Source organism: Echiichthys vipera (assembly GCF_963691815.1).
Source record: "Echiichthys vipera genome assembly, chromosome: 16".
Taxonomy (NCBI): domain Eukaryota; kingdom Metazoa; phylum Chordata; class Actinopteri; order Perciformes; family Trachinidae; genus Echiichthys; species Echiichthys vipera.
Genome location: NC_139841.1, coordinates 7,175,658 through 7,198,176, shown reverse-complemented (window position 1 = coordinate 7,198,176; position 22,519 = coordinate 7,175,658). Strand labels below are relative to the sequence as shown.

The 22,519-nt window shown below is 38.8% G+C and overlaps 1 protein-coding gene across 1 annotated transcript in view; it reads right to left on the bottom strand.

Moving 5' to 3' along the window:
• The window catches only part of LOC310958938 (uncharacterized protein), a gene marked incomplete at its 5' end in the record, with an annotated part of 88,534 nt that overhangs the window by 25,016 nt on the left and 40,999 nt on the right, over positions 1-22,519 (bottom strand). The window contains 4 exons of the mRNA XM_083930101.1: positions 4,993-5,077; positions 5,630-5,814; positions 6,366-6,483; positions 20,534-20,664. Of these exons, the coding sequence (XP_083786227.1) occupies positions 4,993-5,077; positions 5,630-5,814; positions 6,366-6,483; positions 20,534-20,664 (519 nt within the window). The remainder of the gene's footprint in view (positions 1-4,992; positions 5,078-5,629; positions 5,815-6,365; positions 6,484-20,533; positions 20,665-22,519) is intronic.

Here is a 22,519-nt window from a genome sequence, read left to right as displayed (position 1 = left end):
TTTCCATATTTAAGAGTAAACTTAAAACTTTCCTCTTTGATAAAGCTTACAGCTAGGGCTTACGAGCCCTTAATGATGCTGCTACAGGCCTAGTCTACCGAGGGATAATACTGTGATACTCTGAGCTTCTCTCCTCTTACTGCATGTTACTAATTCACTTTCCTCCCAAAAGTCGTTCAAGGTCTCTGCCGATCGTGGTGGTGCCTGCTGCAGTGGTCCTGCGTGACGCTTCCTGCTGCTTTTATCACTATTATTCATATATACTATCATCAAGTTGTATATCAACTTCTATTAGAAAATTCATAGCCATGATCATATCATATTTATCATTGAAGCACAGCTGTCATTACTTATACTCATATCCCTGATCATATTTATCACCATAATTATTATCATTATCATAATCTCACCTTAGCTGCAGTTGTTTCTATTTATATCACTCTACTATATTTACTGCCATAACATATAAGTCATATTCACATTACTATAGATATTATTATAGTTACTGTTACTTTTGTGGTTGCTTGCCTCTCTGGAAGTGTGTGTCTGTCTTTGTCTCTCTCTGTCTTTTCTCTCTTTCTCTCTCCTTTTCTTCCTCCCCAACCGGTGCAGACATATGTCAGTCCTCCACAGAGCTGGGTCTGTCTGACTTTGCTGCCTGTTATAGGGAAGGTTTTGGAGATAACTTTTATTATGATTTGGCATTATGAATAAAATTGAATTGATTTGCATTGAAAAAGAGAGAGGTGAGACAATTCGATTAGTAAGCTGACTGACAGAAAATTAATCAGACAATATTTTAATATATGATTAATTGTTTGAGTCACTTATGTTAAATATCTGATCCCAGCTTCTTACTTCTGTGGATTCACTTCCTCTCTTTGTCTTGTTGGATCTCAGACAATATATTTTTTGGGTTTCGGAAAGTCATCGTAAAGCTTATGATGGAATATTTTTACGATTATTTTATTTCATTTATTTTGTATTCTCAGGATACATAGGTATAGTCACATTTTTAAGTACGGTTGTTTTGGATGTAAAAGAGAAACCATACCATATGTGTTGACAATCGAAATCAAGAATATGCCTCTGAAATCATGCAGTTCTTTCAATACATACAAAAGTATAAAGGGTTAGCACTCTGTGAAACTATTTTTTTATATAATAAATATAAGCCAGTATATTACCCTGTGGACAAATACAGAAAATATTTTTTTTTCCCATGCACTTAACAACATAATCATTCATCTGTCCTACACTTAACCTGCATTGTCTTTTTAAACTCTATACAATGGAACCAATTTATAATATTATGCAATGAAAATCAGCAGCACCTCTCAGAGAGGACGATCTTCACAAACATATTTTCCCTAACATTTTCCCATGAGAATAAATCTGCAGAGGCTTTTTACACCCCAGATGTCCTCATCTGACGAATAATTGCACCTGTGTTCAACCTTTTTTTTTGAGGTTTTGGAGAGATTTATATGTTTTTGATAATTACTAAGAGTGTTTTCTGTCTCTGAGTGCAGTTTGAAGGAATGTTGACAGCTAAGCTCATCCAGCTGCTCCTCTCAAAAATCCATAAACAGACGATGCCTGGTCTTACACTGTAATTTACACATTTATAGGTAAAATTATAATATAAGTTGATATTAATTATTAACAATGCAGTTCTACAGTATTTGCTTTTGCTGCTGAGACCATAAACACTAATCATGATGTTTTAGTTTAACATATGCATTAATATTTATCATATATAATATACTGATGTGTCACATACTGTATGTCTAAGAAAGAGAACACAGGACACACAGAGCCCACATTCAGCAGACTGCACAGTGGCTTTGTGTGTGCTATAAAAGTCGCGAATCCAGGATGGGTGACTGAATCTACAAAAACCTTTTTATTAAATCGGATCTAAATCTATTAGATTTGTATATTTAATCAAAATGATGTGCGATTATACAAATCCTAGCTCATTTTCTGGATGATTAACCACAAATAATCTGATAAAAACGTAACTGAACCTCTCTTAGTGGCTCGTCTAGATAAACAGGACCAAGCGTGAGACTGAAGGTGTCGAGGGTCTGAGTATTCTCCCACCCTCACCCTCCCTGCCCACTGAGACTTACTGCACAAAACAGAAACAACATGAGGTCATTTGCCTCTGGCTTTATGAACTAGTTATTTTGGGTATCAGGAATATAAACTGCCACAAGACCAATTCTGTCATTTCTTTCAGCTGTTATAACCAGCTTTGCATTGATTCGACCTATTTCCATTTAAATCCACTTTCCAAGTGACTTCAGCAGACAGGACATTAAATCTGTGACTAGGTAGTCTTACTCACCGGGTGAACAGCGCTGCGATAAAGCCTGACATCCCTTTTGGTTTAGCGTTGTCCAAGACAATTGTGCCAGAGTGGTTTGAAAAGTTCTCTCAGGTGTTCTCCATTGGGACCCACTGAAATGATCCTAACTGATACTGTATGTATTCAGTTGTTTTCAGTGAGTTGCTTCTGACAAATTGGGTACTTTTCAATGAAAATGTGAACAAACTGAAAAGATGAGCCTGATTAATGTTGTATTTGTTTGAGGGAGATGCAGCGTGTTGGCAGCCGGCCTGTCTGCTGTTTGTGTTTAAGCTTCACAAGTTAAACTGTGGTGACACTTTGACAGGTTTCCCGTTATAATAAGACTCCAAACCAGGCTTCTTCCCTCATCGTTCCCTGTCACAACTGTGTCAGTCTATTATGGGACTTTTTTGTTGTAGGTTTTTTTTTTTAGGGAAATGATGCCATGAGAGAGTGTGTGTGTGTGTCTCTGTGTGTGTATGTGTGTGTGTGTGTGTGTGTGTGTGTGTGTGTGTGTGTGTGTGTGTGTGTGTGTGTGTGTGTGTGTGTGTGTGTGGGTCTGCATCTGTGTGTGTGACAGACAGAGCCAGATGAGCAGGCAGATGTTTCCTCTGTCTCTACTCCGACTGTCTGAGAAAGACTGACAACAGCTGGCCCAATGCCAGACACACACACGCGCGCACACACACACACACACACACACAGACACAACCACTAGACAAAGCCACAGTGACACTTTTCTACCTCAACAGAACTGTACTGAGAGGTTTCTTTTCACAATTTATTGGTTATTTCTTATCTACTTTATATTGTACTTCACCTTGTTGCACTGGTTTCAGTCCAAATCAACATTATATTTTCTTGCAGCTGATTCTGTAACATTTTGTGATTAAAGTTCTTTTACATACAGTACTTCATATTATGGATAGTTGCGCATCTTAGGTGGTGTGGAAACTGCTGAAAACTTGTGTTATCGAAATAAAAGGAAACGTGATTCTGTAATTTGTGTGGCCTGCATTATTACTTTAAATTATTTCAGAAACTAATTTTGTTGAATTATTGGATTTAGAGTACACAGTACACCTCAGTTCACCACAAGTCAAAGAGACTTCACTTTCACTTCTTTCTGATCTAGAGCTGCAACTAATGATTACTTTCATGCACCAATTATAAACTGAAGTTTTTACAACATTGTATAAAAACTATTCAATGTCTCCTAAACTCAACAGCTGTTTGCTCAATTTCTTTTTTTACTGCTCAACCATTTTATCAAGGAAAGAAGAATTGTGTAGAACATGATGGACATGAAGCCCATATCTTCAACAAAGACTAGTTATAGTCTATGCATAGGCAACATTCAGACCACAACCAACAGCCATACATGAAACATCTGACATTGTTCCCTAAATGCAGAAAGCAGTGAAACAAGTCACAGAAGTTGGCAATCTGCACCAGAAAAATGTGACACCTTCCCAGGACCAAAATAACACCCTCATAATCAGACCTCCTGAGAGGACACTGCATTGTCGAGACTGATTTGCCTCAATGCTCCACTGCTTGGATGGATGCAGCCTTGGCCTCAGACCAACAAAAGGCCCAGATAACTTCATTACTACCATGACTGAACTTTTTCCAGAGAGAGAAGTTGCACATATGTGATGACAGATGAACAGTTTCAAGGATTTCTCTTCAACAGTGGTTTTCAAACTTTGTACATCAAGTACCACCTCAGGAAATATCAGGCTGTCTCAAGTACCACCACTAAGACCAATGTTCAAATACAGTGTTGTGTTACGGACAGGCTGGTTTATTCTTAATCAGAAGATTATTTATTGTTGACTGTCTTCAGCCACAGCCACGCTGTAGGAAGAATACATCAGAACTGACATGTCAGTGTTTTTAAACCAATCATTTTACCTCTGCTTACTATCCTGCCATCACAGTTTAGCTTGTAGCTCCTGAACGTGGCTATGTAACAGACTGATATTGAAACAAAAATATGACAGGAAATGCTAAACTTATATTAAATTAGATTTCACAGATCTTAAAAGTATTTTCTTAGTACTATATTCATTAAGTAATTAATGTTTCCTTTATTTATTTTGGAGATTCCTTCGCGTAACACCACAGAGTGCTTGAGTACCACCAGTGGAACAAGTACCACAGTTTGAGAACCAGTGATCTCTCTCATTGTCCACTAAAGAAGCTACATTTGCAGGGATGTGCAAAAGCATTGAGATGTATTGATCTGGACGGGGAAAAGTAACATTCCCGGGAAAAGGAGGATAACATGTCAACACCTGCAGTGAGAGATAAAAGGTCTTCCACAAAGACATATACAGCATGAGACCGTTGAATGACCAATCAGATTGGTCCTCACATTTTTGTCTGATGTACAACTGGGCCAGGAAGACGAGATGTCCAGATCTTTAGCTGAACCCTAACCCTGGTAGCTAGGGCTAGGGTGTGTTGTTGGTTTGGTTTGTTTGGCCTAGAAGCCACCAACAAACAAATAATAAATACTGTCAGACAGTGTCAGAGGTTTGACTGTACCAAGAACAATACAGCAGGACAGAAGTGGTGAGACAACAGATTAGGTAGTAGTCGTAGAAGCTGTGAGCTGAGCTGAACTGTACCATGTTGTTCTCTTGCTCCGTCTCGTTCTTTCCCTGCATGCTGCGGTCACTCCGTCTGCTGGTGGACGTTTCCTCTTCGTCTGTCCTGGAAGAAAAACACAAAGACGAAAGTTTGAATACCTTTAGATGGGAAAGTCAAGAACAATTTTACGACCGACAGATCAGAACTAAACCAAGCTTTTACAGCATTAAGCCAGGATAAACTTTCTTTAAGTTTGACTGAAGTTCACAATAAGTTAAGTAGGCAGTTTAGCCAGGTTTAGATCAGTGAAAGAGAGGAACTTGAATTCAGAAGGTGTATGGCTGTTTTTTTCTTTTTAATAAGGAAAACAGGTGTAAGAATATTTACTTTCTTTTTGTGAGTTTATTTTGTTTATTTATAAAAACATAAAAAAAGCTTGGAGAGCTTGTGGAATGTAGGAAACTCGCCGCTTGAACACATCTGTATGGTGCTCATACGCAAATATGCTGACAAATTAGTTTAATTTTCAACATTTTAACATAACTCCCAACCAGAGACTTTCCTTTAACTTACAAAGGTTATTTTATGTTTCTCATTTAAGAAAAAAAAACAACAGGATTTTTGAATAATGTAATCCATCAGTTATTTCTTTAAACAGGATGCAGAGTTTGTTACCTGTGGGACTGTTGGAGGATGTTCTGTGAAAAACAGGTCAGTTTCTGCGTCTCGTCCTGGTACCTCTGCAGGTCTTGGGTCAGCAGGTCACGGAGCGTGCTCAGTGCCTCCTCTTGGAACACCAACCTCTCTGACTGGAGCAAACGCTCGGTGATTGAGGCCTGAAGCTCCCGACAAGCACAAAGCTGAAATTGGGGAGGATAAAAATGGACTACAGTGTTATTAAAAGGCTGGGTGCTGCTCTCAGGAAATACAGTGATGTCATTGGTTTATTAAAACAAAAAAAAAACCATGACAGAAAAGACTATGAGATGCTGTTGAAAGTTGTGGACTTTTAGTTCAAAACTATAACTATCATCTGTTGGAATACAACTCATTTTGCACTTGGCCGTGTGATGGACATGTCAGGTGGAATGAAGTAAACTGAGAAAATCTGCTTTTACTCTTAGAAAAGTGTTAGTTTAGGATGTTTTACTTTCACTTGCATAAAAGTGCATGTTTCTTTGACCTTGTGTAAATATAATATCTCAGACACCTAATAAATGTTTAATATACATCATATTGATCATCATATTGCAGTGTATCTCTTTAACATTTATGCAATATGGATCACAAATCGCATATTTTTGCAAAGCCCAACACTTGTATGTATTTTTTATTTGCTTACACCTTTTTGACAAGATCCCCCCACTGTGACGAGAGTGAATGATATCAGTTCCTGGCTGTGGTCACTTACAGTGGACGCCTGAAGGCTGGAGTTTCTCCTCAGTTCTTCTTCCGTCTGTTTCTTCTTCTCCTGAAGATTAAAAAGCTCAGTGGTCAACAGCTGCTGGCGAGCTTCAATCTGCAAGAGTCTGGCAACACAAACACAAAAACATTTAGTTCACAACATATACTTCTTCAAATAGAATTCACACTGTGCCAGGTTTAGGAGCTGAAATCCACTGTAATCACATACTGCTACTTCATCTTGCTAATTTGGATTGACTGCCCTAATAAGATATATGTGTGAAAAGGACCGCGTTAATGTAAACATTAAGATGAAGATCAGTCTCACGTAAACTTTTCTTTGGTCCATAAAAACACATATTAATATCCTCGCTCTCTCTCGTTCACATACATCGTTCACATACATTCACACACGTAAAACTGTTCTTGACTTTCCCATCTAACATTCCTGAATAACCGGTGGTGGTTAGTAACTTCTGTTATCTACTGTAGTGATCACTTTAAAACTAAAAGTATAGAGTAGTAGCAGGGGTACATAAGGAATCAAAACAGCAGGGCTATCAGTCAGAGTAGACTTAGTTATACTAGTAGCAGCAGTTGTGGTACCAGCAAATTACTACACTAGAGGTACTATTTGTTGTCGTAGTAGCATAAATTATACTATTGTATGTGAGTATCAACTCATATTAGTAGTACCAAGAGTTGTACCAGTACAAACAGTAATACCACTAGAAACAATGGGGACAGTAGTATCTGTAGAATGCCATAATGGAATATAGTAACTACAGTCTAGTATTGGTTATAATATTATTAGTACTAGTGGTAGAAGCAGTGTATTAGTAGTTGTATGTGTTTGTAGCCTACAAGTACTAGTAATACTGTTAGGATCATGGTGCAGTAGTAGTACCAATAGTTGCAATAGTATTACCTGTGATATTAGTCAGTGCAGCAGTGTAAAGTAATAGCAGTAGCAATAGAAGACATAATAACTATAGCATTTGTTGTAGTATTAGCACTGCTAGAGGCAGTAGAAGTACTACTGACAGTAGACTTAGTAGGACTAGCAGCATCAGCAGCACTTATAGTACTAATAATAAGTAGGCATAGCAGTGTAGTAGTAGAAGAAACAGTGAGAGCAGTAGCAGCTAGACCAGCAGTGGTTATAGCTGTAGTACTATAGTTTAGAGTTATAGTAAAGTCTCTTTGGAAGATGCCAAAAAGTCGACCCATGCCTTTGTATTTCCTTGCATTGATGGTCTCTATACTGGACTAACTAAAAATAATTCAATGATCGACAGCAGCAAGAATTTTTTTACAATTACCAAGAAACAAGACCACTTTATACCAGTACTAGCATTATTACACCTGTACTTGGATTTTTAAAGGCCCTAAAAGGTTTAGCACATTCACACGTCTCTGACTCTTTATTTAAGTGTTTATTACTGTTTATTTTAGTGTGTTCCTAACTGGCCCCTCAGATTATCTGGTGCTGACCGGCTCACTTCACCAAAAAACACTGGAATAAACTCCCAAAGAACTTTTACGAACCATTTTTATGACACTAGTTTTAATTAATGTCACTTTTTAGCATCAATTTATTATTTATTTTTCCAATACATTTTTTATTTCTCTTGTATCTTCAAATATTTTTATCATCATTTACTTATTTTATTATAATTATTATTATTATTATCCCATTTTATCCTTTTATGATTTTATTATTCTATTATTTTTTGCTTTTTGTGTTTCCCGTTTAATACCTTGCCCTTTGACCTGCAATTTATGTTATGAAAGGTGCTGTATAAATAAAGTGCATTATTGTTGTTATTATTATTATTGTGGGAAATTAGGGGCCTACTGTTACTGGTAATAGTAAGTATGAGTAGTACTGTTCATACCTGTCCTGGCACTACAAGAATGGTCAAACTTGTACTGTATGAACAATTGTGTGGAAGTAATGGCAAACAGCAATAGTAGTGATCTTGTTAATGCTAGTTGTAAGTGTAGTAGCAGGAGCAATACAATAATTGTATAGTAGTGCTAAGTGGGGGAAAGTGGAAGTATTTATTTTCTGTGCACATATTAACTACATTCATTCATTCATATGGACCATGAATGGAGTATGGCTGGAGAGGTGCCAGTTCATCTCCTGGGCACTGCCGAGGTGCTGTTGAGCAAGGCACCGAACCCCCAACTGCTCGGATGCTGAGCTATTGGCAGCCCCCTCGCTCTGACATCTCTCCATTAATTGCATGTATATAGGTCCTGTTTGTGCATGTGTGTATTTCGGGCCTGTGTGTGTGTAACCTGTATAATAATAACAGAGTGAAAAAAAATAGAATTTCCCTAAATAAAAGGAATTCTTCTTCTTCTTCTTCTTAAATGAAGAGTCAGACATCAGCGTGTAATTGAGCGTGCGTCCACTGGGAGGCACTAACCCTCCGTCACAGAGTGTCCGAACAGCAGGTGATGAGAGGCAGAGAAGTGTTTTGTTTGTGAGGAAGACGAGGAGGCTCATCTGAGGTGCGCCTTTGAAGAGCCAACTGAAGAAGTGACATCGACACGTCGAGAAAGACAAATGAGTAGAAACGACTGCACGACCACACAATGACCCTCTGGGAAATATATTATCGCCCTGTTAATGAGGTTTTCAAGGAGGCCCACTGACTCTGCCGTGTGCGTTATTATGAGAAGGACACAAGTCTGAAGAAAAACCAAAAGACCAAAATGATCTCCGATTTACATTCGCTCGGCCTGGCTGTTCCTGAAACACTGATGAATAGAAAACACTAGTATAAGGGTTGTTTTTTTTATGGAGTTTACAATAAGGAACTTTTTAATCATGCTAATAGTTATTCCCACATTATGATTCCCACAATCAAACAAAAATAAAATGTTTTTAGTGATGGCTTTCTCAGAATCCTTCATTTGGACAGTAGACATTTGTAAATAAGATAAGATCAGATGATTTTGCTGGACTTCTCTAAACAATATGGGATCATCGCCGAGCCCTAGTGTCTGTGTAGATCTGAGAGAATATAAAAAAATCTTGAAAGCATCAATAGTCATATTGAAAAGTACTAACAAATACAACATTTGACCTCAGCGTTGTAAAGAAAGTCCTTTGAATCCTGTGTTCAATTCTCAAAGTGGGGTCTGTGAAAAGTTTCCAGAATCTTATTTACTAACGGCTTTTGAAATATTCTATTCTGATTGGTCAATTAGAAGTTATTAAATATTATTATATATTAGTTATTTTTGAACACCAGACCGCTGCTTTGCATAACAGATCCCTGTCATGTACGCAGTTCTGATCACAGACTCTGGAGGACCATTTTTAAATTAAAAAAACAAAAACATTTTTAAATCAATTGATCTCTTTAGTAAGTGTCCGTTTAATAAGTGGACTCATGGAGAAGCTGTGAGGGGGTGCAGCTTGCCTTTCAACATTGGGAGGGACACATACTGAGAAAAGGTCTGGGGGGTCTACCCCAGAAAAATCTGAGTGTCAAACACTTGATTTCTTGCCATTGGGTGAATTGTTATGCACTGATTTATGGCGGAAATGTTTCATTTATGTCAGGGAAAACACAGGTAATGATTTGAAATATAAAATTCTAATAATATGACTCGAGGGAAACTGTTATGACTTAATTCTCCAAAGTTATACAGTATATACAGTATATGTATTTTTTGGACAAGGGTCCTAATACTCTGTTGTATTTGCCCTTTTAGTTATTATTCTCTCTCTTTCTTTCATTGCTGAAGTGTAGCCACTACATCGCTTCTTCTGTCTGTTTTATGGCAGATCTCAATCGCTGCATTTGAGGTTGAATACTGCCCCTACTTTACCGGAAGCACTGTTGAGTCTATGAGGTGCGTTCTACTAGCGGTTCTTCAAAATAAAAAGTCCTCCACTACTTTCATGTTATTTTTGGGGTTTTAAAACTATAATAGTTCATAAATTACATTTTAATATAACAAATCAATACCTCCTAGAATCTGCAAACTAGGAGAAACATTAAATGAAGCCACATTAAATGAATCCAAGGACATACAAGATGGGTTAACATGGAAGGTTCCAGGTTCAGCTCCTGGCTAGCTTGGAGAAAAACCAAACAAGTGTTTGCTGAGTTCTGATTCTTTTCTCTCCCTCCATGTTTCTGCACATTTGTTATTACTATAATTAAAAACAACAAAAACCAGTTTGGGTAGACATAAAGGTGTGATTCACCGGAGCATGGCAACAGCGTGCAGCCTCCCACAGACCTTTTCCTGCTCCACTGTGGGAAATCTCCCACTATTGTAACCTCAACTTGGAAATCCAGTGGAAAGGTCTCTGCTTGAGAATGAACATCTTGAGAAGAATCTTGCGGAGCTCGAGACTTTGAAGCTTCATGCAAATGAGCTACGTTGTCACCTGTCAATCAAAATTGATCTTAACCAATCAAATCGCTTCATTAAAATGCGAGGAGCATCATCCATTGGTGTGAAAAGACAGTAATTACCAATGAAAATCAGTATGTGTGACACACACACACACACACACACACACACACACACACACACACACACACACACACACACACACACACACACACACACACACACACACACACACACACACACACACACACACACACACACACACACACACACACACACACACACACAGCCAGCTGTCAGTGTGTTCTGATTAGCTGCTTACATACAGAAACGCGTGAATAGGGCTCCATAATTGCTTGAATGTATGTGACAAACACATTTCACTCCATAATTGCAGGTGAAAAAATGTGTGGGCGATATATATATATATATATATTTTTTTTTTTACATTAATGTATCTCACCACTTGCACAGGACCCAGGATGTATACAGTCGTTGTGTATTTATAGCACCGAAAGAATCTATTTTGACAAATAAAATCCACAAAGTGTTCCTATCATGGAAAAGGTGATGCTGTGGACCTGTACGTAAATGCACATGAACGTTAATGTCTCTGCTTGTACACTTCATATTGGTTGTGTTAACATTTTCTATATGCTAATCTTCAATTATAAAAACAGTTTTCTGTTTGTAAGTGCAAGTAGAAGTTACGGTCTGTGGTTTCAGCTTTTCCAGTGTTTGGATTTGCTGCTTTTATTCGTCATCATTATTGTGAACAAAACACCTTTTGGACTGTTGGCCAGACTCATTTTACAGACTAAAGGATTAATGGAAGAAAAAATAACAAACTGTAAGTCGCATCTATGTTGGTTGTTGTGCTGTTAAAAAAAAAAAAGAAGAGTGGAAATGAAGAACATGGATGTAGAAGAGGAGGAGTGGTGGAAAGATATTTAGTACAAAGAGGAGTAGAAGGGATAGAGCAGAACAACATGAGGGAAGATAATAAACAGCTGAGGGAAAGGGAGGAAAATAAGACAAACATCTTGAAACAAGAACAAGTGAAAGGAGAAAAAAAAGATAAAAGGAATGGGAGGATGAAGCAAAAATGTTTTGACGGGGGGAGAAGGAGGAAAGACAGATAGAAGGGGGCAAATAAAAGAGAAACCATGTTTAGTTTGGTCCTATTACACGACCATGCTGAAATGAAAAAGAGAGAAATGAACAAATCATAAAAAGAAAAGAAAGTGAAAGGAAAGGAAAAAACAGAGACAGTGAAAAAGAATCGCTTGTTACTTTAAATGATCCTCCTCTGTCCTCAGGCCACTGTGAGCTCTGACCTCTGAGGAGGCATTTTGTCTGAATAAATCAATGAGGCGTCAATGCTGTCAATTCCATGATGGATATTAGAGGAGATTTTGAAGATACAAAGACAAAACAGAAGATGAAGACGAGGACAGGGTTATCAGAGTTCAGAAGGGTGTTTTTCAAACAGCCAGTCTGCCTGTTAGTCTTGGCAACAAGCTGAACTCTGCTTGCATAACCAGCCCCAATACCGTTTCTATCTATGGGAAAATAGCACTGGAAACAACAGTCAAACTTTGTCTATTCCTGCACCGAGTGCTACTGTGTGTGTGTGTATGTGTGCGCGGTAATAAAGAATGATCAAATTTCTTTTCGTATTCTCCTATTTTTCTTACAAGAGCAACATATTCGAAGTGTTGGATCCTTTGCAGACACTTTTTCAACACCACACTTGGGTAAATTGAGGTAAATCCATCGTCTTCTGTTCATAACAACTCACTGGTCACTTTGTAGGTATCCAAAAAGCTCCCACATACACATGATTTGTGATTACAAGTGAACGCAGCATAACCATGGCGATCTGGGCCGACAGACCAACCGCTGTCAGCAGCGTCACTAACATGGCAGCTTATTTACATCTAGAGATGGAAAGTCTCCACAGACACGGATATTGGAATACTTAGCAAAAAAGCAACAAGTGCTTTCATTAATAGGTCATTTGATCAATCACCATTGTTTTAACTCACTCTTTGATGGATAGGAACTTAAGAGACGCTTAAATGGATGAAAATCTTACGGAGTCGACAGATATAGTGCTGGAATGTTGGTTCCCTCCCTCACATTCCCTTACAGCTCTTCTTCGCAACACTTCAGATGAGTGGCACAACGGCTCTCACACACTCATAACAAATAGGTGCACACACACACAAACAACCTGACTTGCGAGACTCGTTTTCACAGGGCAACAATTCAGAAATCCCGATAGTAATGTCAATAATCTGAAAACAATTTTGATGATCAAATAATTACTAATTTTTTAAAGACAAAAAACATCCCGTTCCAGCTTTTCCATTGTCATTCCATCCACTCTTCTGTTAATCTAAATTAAATGTACAGTATTTTGGGTTTGGACTATTGGGTGGACGTAAGAAGTCACCTAAAGACATGGCCTTTGTGTCTAGGAAATTATGACCCACATTTTCCTTCATTTTCTGATATCTTGTAAACAAAACAATAAAGCAATTAATCAAGAAAGTAGCTTAATCGATAACAAAACAATCTCTAAACCAATGAATGTCTTTGAGGGAGCAGTATCCTTGTTACTCTGGATAATCCACAGATAATTGGAACTACTTTCTACTGCAAAAACAGTGCCTCTGAACATTGTAGGAGAAGAAGTAGGGGAGTAAGGGAGTAGCAGAACACAAAAACAAGACGTGATTCTTCATATTTTGACAGATGTCTCAACAGCTGGACAACTAAATTGAGATATATTACAAGAAGGAATGTATTTTTTTCTTTATAATTAGGGTGAATTGATCATTTGATATGCCTCTTCTACTTATGTTTGTGCATTTCACAAATTATTTTTTAGTTTAATTACAAAAAAGTTTTAAAATCAAGTGTTCCCTCACTTAATGGAATGGAAGGTCAAAGGTTAAAGGCACTTCAAGAGGGCAGGCTGGGCCCCCTGCTGCTCTGGATGCTTTCAGTAATAAAAGCACAAGGTGTATTTATATAATAGGTTTCTGAGAAAGTTTGGAGATGAATCTGACAGGAGGAGGGGTTTAAATGTTTAGTGCGCCATTTCTGTATGTTGACAGCTTTCTTTCAGTTCATGCTGCAAAGTCACAATGGAAACAGAGCTTAAAGAAAAAAGTGTAAAGACTCACAAAGAGCCTGTTGATTAAAAAAGGAAACAAGTCTCTTTACTGTTTCTGTTGTTTTATCTTTGCTCTACTTCTTGTGCATTAAGTTGATTTGTTTGAAATAAGATGGAGGAAGATAAGAAAAACAAATATTACACAACTGCTGAGATTCCACAGCTTATATGGAAATAGCCAGCAGGTATGAGATGGAAGATATTCTTAAGCCAAATCCACCTTTTATTTGAAATTATTTCATTTCATTTATGTTGATTCTTTTTCCCTCTATTAATAATGCTTTAGGTTCAGGGACAGAGACGATGGAGATAGCTGTTGTGATTTTGTTTGATTTCTTGGCAAGCAATCAATGTAATTAGGGGTCTCACTCTGTCAGGGGATTCACCAAACAATTCCATTTGACTTTGGATTTTAAGGTCACGATTCAATTCAATTTTACATTGACTTGCTATGCCACAATAAGAGAGAGAGAGAGAGAGAGAGAGAGAGAGAGAGAGAGAGAGAGAGAGAGAGAGAGAGAGAGAGAGAGAGAGAGAGAGAGAGAGAGAGAGAGAGAGAGAGAGAGAGAGAGAGAGAGAGAGAGAAAGAGAGAGATTGAAGTGTTCTGTTGTTTCTCCTTCATCTCAGACTTTGTGACCATGGTGTCTGGAAAAGTGCAGCGACAGGCTACTGGTATGTTTACTTTAACACCGTGTCTCTGACCTCATTCTACAGGCCGTAGGGAGGTAGACAGGGGGAGGGAGGTTACTTTATTGATCCCAAACTGGGAAATTCTTTTGTTACAGCGTCAGGTTATATAATGATTACACAGGAACCGTAAATAGTATACATATCAACACTAGAAGAGAAAATACACAACAAAGGAATAAACAATTAAATATTTTAATTTATTAAAAACTATAGTTGAACTCCGTAAGATTTTCAACTATTTAATTGCCTTTTAAGTTCCTATCTATCAAAGAGTGATTTAAAACAATGGTGATTGATCATATGACCCACTAATGAAAGCACTTGTTGCTTTTTTCGAGTATTACAAATCCATGTCTGTGAAGACATTCCCTCTCTAGATGTAAATAAGCTGCCATGTTAGTGACAATGCTGACAGTAGTTGGTCTGTCGGATCTGCCAGATCGTTATGCTGCGTTCACTTGTAATCGGAAAAATGTAGCTTTCAACTTCTGATTCAGGTTTGTAGTAAGGGTATAGATGTAATTAGAATCAGAAATACTTTAATAATTCCAGGGGGAAATGTTTTTTTTTCAAACTCCAGCTATACAAACAATATATTTAACAACAACAATATTATACAGATAACATATTTGTAAAAACTAACTAATGGGAACATGTGTGTGGATTTAAGAGGGGGTTGCAAGTAGAGAGTTGAATGTATAATAAAATTTACAAAAGAGCAAAAAAAAAAAAAATACAATTTTCATCACACATAGTGACTGTGAACGTGACAAGATGGAGGCTCTGAAAGAACAGGCTCAACTGCAGTTACCTTTTACTTCTTACATTCTAATGCAGTCTTAAGTATGTGAGTTATCTGCTTTGTATGTGAGTTAACCCTTTATATAATGGTCTTTGTCCTACACCCTACCTCCTTTAGTGTGAGAAAAGTTTGGTCCAACAGACCATAAAGACTACTTTAACTTCATCGCTGTGAAGGTTACTACTGGTTGGGATTATGTTCTCACTTCTAACAAACAGCCGCCTTGGACACAGACTATTCAGTGTTTGAAGAATTTAAAAGGCATCATTTCTACCTTGACAAAGAAATTGAACTAAAGCAGAGAACTGAACAGGAGTTCTTGCTGTGAAAAGCTGCTCGATTCCTGCAGCTTGTTAAAGTCCTCTGAGGAAAAAGAAGAACTGCCTTATCTCTGTTCCTAAATGTTGCAGAGTGGCAGAGTTCTATCCTCTTCTCCTTCACAAAGCCCAACCCTGTCTTGGCGCTGACATTACCACATAAGCCGTTAAAGCCAAGGAAAACCCCAGCAAAATGAAAGCAGGGTGACGTCTTCTTCCAGTAAGCCAAGTGGATAAGAGAAGTGGATACCATGTTGGGCAGGGCAAAATGTTGGAGACATGTAACAAGAAACCATTCATCCCCTCTCATTAAGCCTTTGATCCAAGCTGTGACAGGAGCCGACCGGTCTTGGCGATGAGAACCAACGTAGCTGAGAAATAAGGAGATCTCCTGGAAATTCATGAGAACAATGTGCGTGTCAGCTGGCACACCTTGAATCCTGAGATGTGTTTTAGCTTGTCTCGCCTGGCAGAACTCAGACCAGGTGAAGTGTTGTTCTGCCAAACCACTCGTCATGGCAGGAGTACAGAGAGCAAGAGCAAACAAGGTGAGGCAGCAGCCACCTTCTACCATCTGAAGGTTTACCGTCAACCCATTACACGCTCTAACGACATCGGAAAAAATTCCCTGGGAACTTTCACTTTCTCTTGTATTGTTTATTCAGTTGTAATCAGGACTTCAGACAGTGTCTAAGAGTTTTGGGCACTTTTCCTCCCATTTTACCGACCAGCCTGATATCCACAATAGAACTGCAGACGGAAGGAAAAGATGGCCGTAGCATCTCTGATGTCACACAGGTTTCTGACGGGTTTGGGTTTCCTTTTTGGACTGAAGTTGCGCATGATGATGCTCGATAGTGATGCAGCAGCCTGATCCACTGACTTGGTATCGTGCCAACACTGACATTATGAAGTCGGCATACGGTAATAGCTGGACCGTCGATTAGCGTCCGCCTTAGTTTTTGCAGTGAGTCCTGCACCATCGGCACTAGTCGTCCCTCATCAGCATGTTGAAGACGGAAGTGACTAAAGCAAGCAAATGGCAAAAGTTGCTTTTTTTCATAGCCGTTAACCTCTTAAGCCGAAACTGTTCTTACTGTAATTGTTTGTGTTATTGTTCCCTCACACACTGTAAATATAGTTTGTTCTATCTCTACGAGTTGTGTTGTGTCCTTTCACAAAGGCCCAGAACGTACATGCGAGTTGGCCGCTGGATGTAGTCTTTGCAGTGTGTTTAAGTGCAACTTATTGGCCGAGAAAAAGGCAATGTAAGGCGAACAGACGGCCTTTGTCGCCACTTTTTCTTAAAAGTTGATTTGGTGCGTCTGGGATATTAAATGGGGTCGGACAATCAGGTGCTGTTGGACGACTCGGTAAGCACTTCATTTGAAGTGCACTGACAGTTTTACTGTAACATTTTGTTGGCAACATTATGTCGTTAGCATTACCAAGGATTTACCATTTTTCCCTTACCATTATATTATGGGGGTGCCCCACCCTTCTAACAGTACCCCCCCCCCCCCCTTGAAGGTCAAGTTAATTTTATTTTATTTTCTATGTAGCGCCTGTTGTGAATTCTTTGCATTCAGAGACTTTTAATTTGAAATAGTTTGTTGCGAAGTCGCGCTGTATTTCCGTTTCCTGCTCACATCTACTTTTTTTGCCTACGATGGCGGTGCAGTCGTTTCTGATGATGCAAGTTATGATGTTACTGTGACAAGATTCATGAAGCACAATAACGTGACTATTTTATGATGTTATGTTGTTTTACTGAAGTGTGTGCCCTGGGTTAAGTCTGTTCATTGTGTTGCTGTAAGACACATGTTCAGTAATTAGTCTGATCCCAAACTAGTGGGATAGAAGTAATAAGTAAATAATAACTGGCTAGCTCCTATAGCTGCCTTGTATTCCTATAAATGTTCAGGTAACGTGGTTCAATGTAATTTTATAACCTTATAAGAGGGGACATCATTACATTTTGTGTGTAATACTGATGCATAAAAGATGCAGATTTAAGTTACAGTCCTTAAATGTTTATATAATTCTGGATATAAGAAATAACTCATATTCATGCATTTGTTTATTTGTGTTTTATTACAGAAACTGATGAGCTTATCCTCTGTACGGCTTGTATTTATTATTACTCTGGGAGAAAAAGACTTAAATCAACTGATGACTCACTCACCGGGGCCCTCTGACTAGAGCCCTGTAGGGGCCACAATCACATCCCACTAACCAGTTTCAGGGGCCCAACAACGCCAGATCACAGCAGAAGTCATTAAAGGAGGATAAAGGATATCTATAAAGGAAATCTTTCCTATAGAACCGCTTTATATCTTGTCCTTAAACAAACCAAATAGCCTCTTATTTTACATGATGGCAAGTCCTTTCTGACTCTATATGGTTGCACGTTTACAGTTCTCCTCTACTCTCTGTTTTGTGCACGGCGGACTTCAGCCCCGATGCGGATGCGAACAATATCTGGCAGGTCATTTTGAAACACTGCATGGATGAAATCAATTTTATCACATGCTCAACAAAGGATCGTGGGTTTGACTGATGTTAAAGACTGATATTATATCTTTTCAATCAGAGCCATGTTTCCATTCACATATTTGTATGCACATTTTGAATTGCATTTGAAAGATTGTACAGGAACGTCAAAATTGGATAAAGCTACGCTTGCTGGAGGTGGAGTTGATGCTAAATGGGAAATAGAAACGCCTTTGCTGAATAGGTTCAGATGTAGCAAACGTTTGACTTACAAAACTGACCAGCTGTTTCTGCTGTCTGCGTTATGTGTCTCTGTCTCTTTCAATACCAGCTGCCATGAAAGAACAACATAAACTTGCCCAATTTAACCAAAGAATTCTCTCCATTTTTATGTTTACTGGTTTATTACAGCCATGCGTAGCCCATAGCGTCAACTTATTTGCTCCACACCAGTTGATGGCAACATGCCTAATTCAAGTTTCTTTTTGTGACATTTTAAAAGTTTGATTAAAATTTGCTTAACAATTGAATGATAACTAATGACAAACTTTTTTAAAAATTAAACACAGGGTGCGCGGTGTCTCTGGTTATAGCAGGTCTTTCTCCCTCCCCCGTTTCTGTAATAAAGGCCAAAAAAATAACACAAAGCAGCTTTGTTTAGTGAAATGACTGACTGAATTTTGATGCAGTTGCCTGTAATGCAGCTGAATAAAGCCTTATTCCTCTTACCCCCTGTATGAGCACACAGCAGACTGCTCAGGGCTGTTTGTGAAGTCTGCATCTGTACACAACACCAGTTATACCACAGCAGGAACTGCGTGTTACACATATTAAACAAGTTGAGCGTGATGGTGTGTCTGTCATTGTGACATTTCAGCATTGTAATGAGCCTTCTGAGCAGTCTAATTAAAATTTGCTTAAAAAAAAAGCCTAAAGGGATGTTGACGTAGTGTATGAACATCTCCACTTATAGTAGAGAAGTGATGTGTAGTTACAGTGTTGCATTACAAAGAAGAATGCTCTGAAAGAGTTCAACTCAAAGACGGCTACTTATTTTAGGAGAAAAAAGGAAAATACAATAAAAAATGGATCACAGGTATTAGATGAGTAAAACGGCTTCGTCCAACCAAACAGGATATAGAAAATAAAATAAAGCATGGACATTTATTCTTGACTTTTCAGTAGAGTACGTTTACACGCACAGAGTAACAAATCAATCTAAACTCAAAGGTTTAACTAGGTTCTCACAAAGATAGATTTATGAGAGTAAAACCACACACAAACTAAACAAATGCATGAAAGAACCATTTATTTTCTGTCTTTTCCCGACACACACACACACACACACACACACACACACACACACACACACACACACACACACACACACACACACACACACACACACACACACACACACACACACACACACACACACACACACACACACACACACACACACACACACACACACAGACACACACACACACACACACACACACACACACGGTTCCTGTTGTTTTCTCCAGCGGAGCAGAACCTGCTGCTGTTATGAGATACAGTGAAACTCCCACATCCGTGTTTCAGCTCTGTGACAAAACCCCACAAACCAACACCGAGTTGCATCCCACTCGCATGTTCAAACAAACCATATCATTGTATGTTTTATAAGAACCCGAGAGTCCAGTTTCAAAAAGAAGAAGTAAGAATTTTGCCAAAATGCATTTATATATTCTGTAAGGACAACGGAAATAGGTTTCAATGAAAAGCTGAAAAAAACAAACACTGTTTGAGTGAATTCTGCCTGTGGTTGTTATTTTTATATACTGGTGTTACAGTCAATACCATGACTGTATTTCCTGCTTACAGAATCAACATTTTGGGAACCAAAAGGTAATTTGCATGACCATGAGGCATGTAGACGTCAAATTTATGAATACGCTTTGCAGAGTTTCTTTAGTAATATGTTCTAGTTTTAGGATTACTCACCTTTTCTTAAACTAACTTTTTACATTACAGGGCTTTACAAGTGTTTCCAACATTTAGAAAATGAAGTATTAGTTAGTAATTACTAATTAAATACATTTGTAATGGACACCCAGGTTGAGTTATATATTATCTGTCCTTCAAATACAATTCAGGTTCAAACCACAGCAAGTATCCACTGTGCTGAAGGGCCCTTAAGCAAGACCCTGAAAGTATCCTCTGTGGAGGGAACAGACTAATGCAAAGAAATGCTCCATCTCATATACAGTATACAGCAGCGTCCTTGTACCAAACACACACCAGATCCTTGACTCACTGTGTGTGTATGTTGCTGAGCTCCTGCTCTGTCTGGCTCTGCAGCTGCTGGAGGTGAAAGGTCAGCTCCTCACTCAAAACTGCAAATCTCCACAGACCTCCTCTGCCTGTGTCCTCCTCACACACCAGACCCTGATCACACGAGAAGACAGGGAATTTACAGTAAAGAAGCTTTGTAAGTAATATTGAAGTCCACAAAGTAGGCTAATGGCTAACTGGAAAAAGCAAGAAAGTAAAAATAGCACGCACCTCCAAAATGATAAGCACTGGGTGCTGGACTGAAAAGCAGTACAAGATATAAAAAAGTTAGTCCGCACACCAGAGTCTGCTCCCAATAGTGTTAAATGTTATATCACACCATGAAACATTTCGGGCCCTAGCCCTTCATCAGACATGTGAATCATCTGTCTATTCCCAACATACGGGCCAAATCAAGGATAAAAGGATATTTTCTGTTTGTATAACACAAATTTACGGGTAAAAGGCACAATTTCAGGTGCTTGGTCCATATTCAACAGAAGGATCCAAGAGACGCTGACCAGCAACTTCTCGTGTCGTCACACTTAATTCTGCCTCAAAGCCAACACTGATTGGTTCGGCCACTTGGCAAACTTCTCCAAAGTTACCAGACTGATCTACAGTGGAGCTCAGAGATCAGGATGGTCTCACAAGGCTACAACTACTGTGGTTTGGGATGGAATAAGTAAGTAACTTTAGGAAGTATGTTATTAAAGTACATTACATAAGTTAACTTATGTTCTGTAAGTTAAAATATGTCACCACCGACTTTTGGTTTGACACAGAACACATGAAAGTCCTGTGTTTGTTTGACCCATCCATCCACCCCTGCCTCCTTCCTGCGCAGACTTGAACCAGAAATGTATTTGTGATACGTTAAAAAGTTTCCCTCAAAACATAATTGAGGTCGCAGTTTAGTTGTATCGGTTAGCATATTATCATGTTAACATCCTTTTAGTTATCAGGGTGACTAAATATACTGGATATCACTGAAGTTGTGTGCTTCTGCCGACCAGTCAAGCTGCCATTCACATCCATCTCTGTCCAGACTTCCATAATACACATAGTGAAGACTTTGAATGAATTTAAAACAACTTATTAAGTGAATTTGTTGGTGGATTCTCCACACACACCTTCAACCCAGCCACACAGAAGAACTAAACAATTATCACAGTTTCAAGATTAGCGTCACTAGTCCAGTGACATTAGTGACCAAATGTCTCCCCTTCTGTTCCTGTGTTATGGCGTCGAAGAATGGTAAGAAACATTATGATGTCACAGTGAAGTTGACTTTTGACCTTTTTTGCCCATAAAATGTCATCACTTCTTTGATCCTGTTAGACATTTGTGTGAAATGCTGTCATAGGAAATCTTGAGTTATGGCGGAAAAACTGTGTGCTGACAATGAAAACACGAGACAGACATATTCTCCATTAGTCATCATATAATATTTAGACTGAGGACTATTTGATATGAGAATGTACTCATGTATATCACTTCAGCTCTCCGTAGTCTGCTGTCTCCGTTTGTCACACATAGCAACATGTTGAGTAAAACAGAAGAGAGTGATGAATCACCAGCTGAAAGAGGAGAGAGGAGACAGTCAGGGGGGACAGACAGACAAGAGGAGGTGAAAAGAGACGGCCAGAGTAGAGAAGGAAAGCAAAAGAGACACTAGAGGACAGAACGAGTGAGGATAAAGTTGGAGTAGGTGACGTCTACACTGGGCTGAGTCTGAACTCGTCGAGGTGACGGAGTCCATCAGCGAGCGGCTGTGAGCTGTAAAACAACAGACCGACTGAGTCATTCTGGCAGAACATGACGATCACCCTCATCCTCCCCTTCGTCTGTCCGTGTGACCGCCTGTGTCCACGTGACTCAGTCTGAGAGACCAATCGCCACTATGTTCACAGAGAAGTCAAACGTGTTCAGTCCTCACTGTCCACATTCGAGCTTACGCATGGAAAAA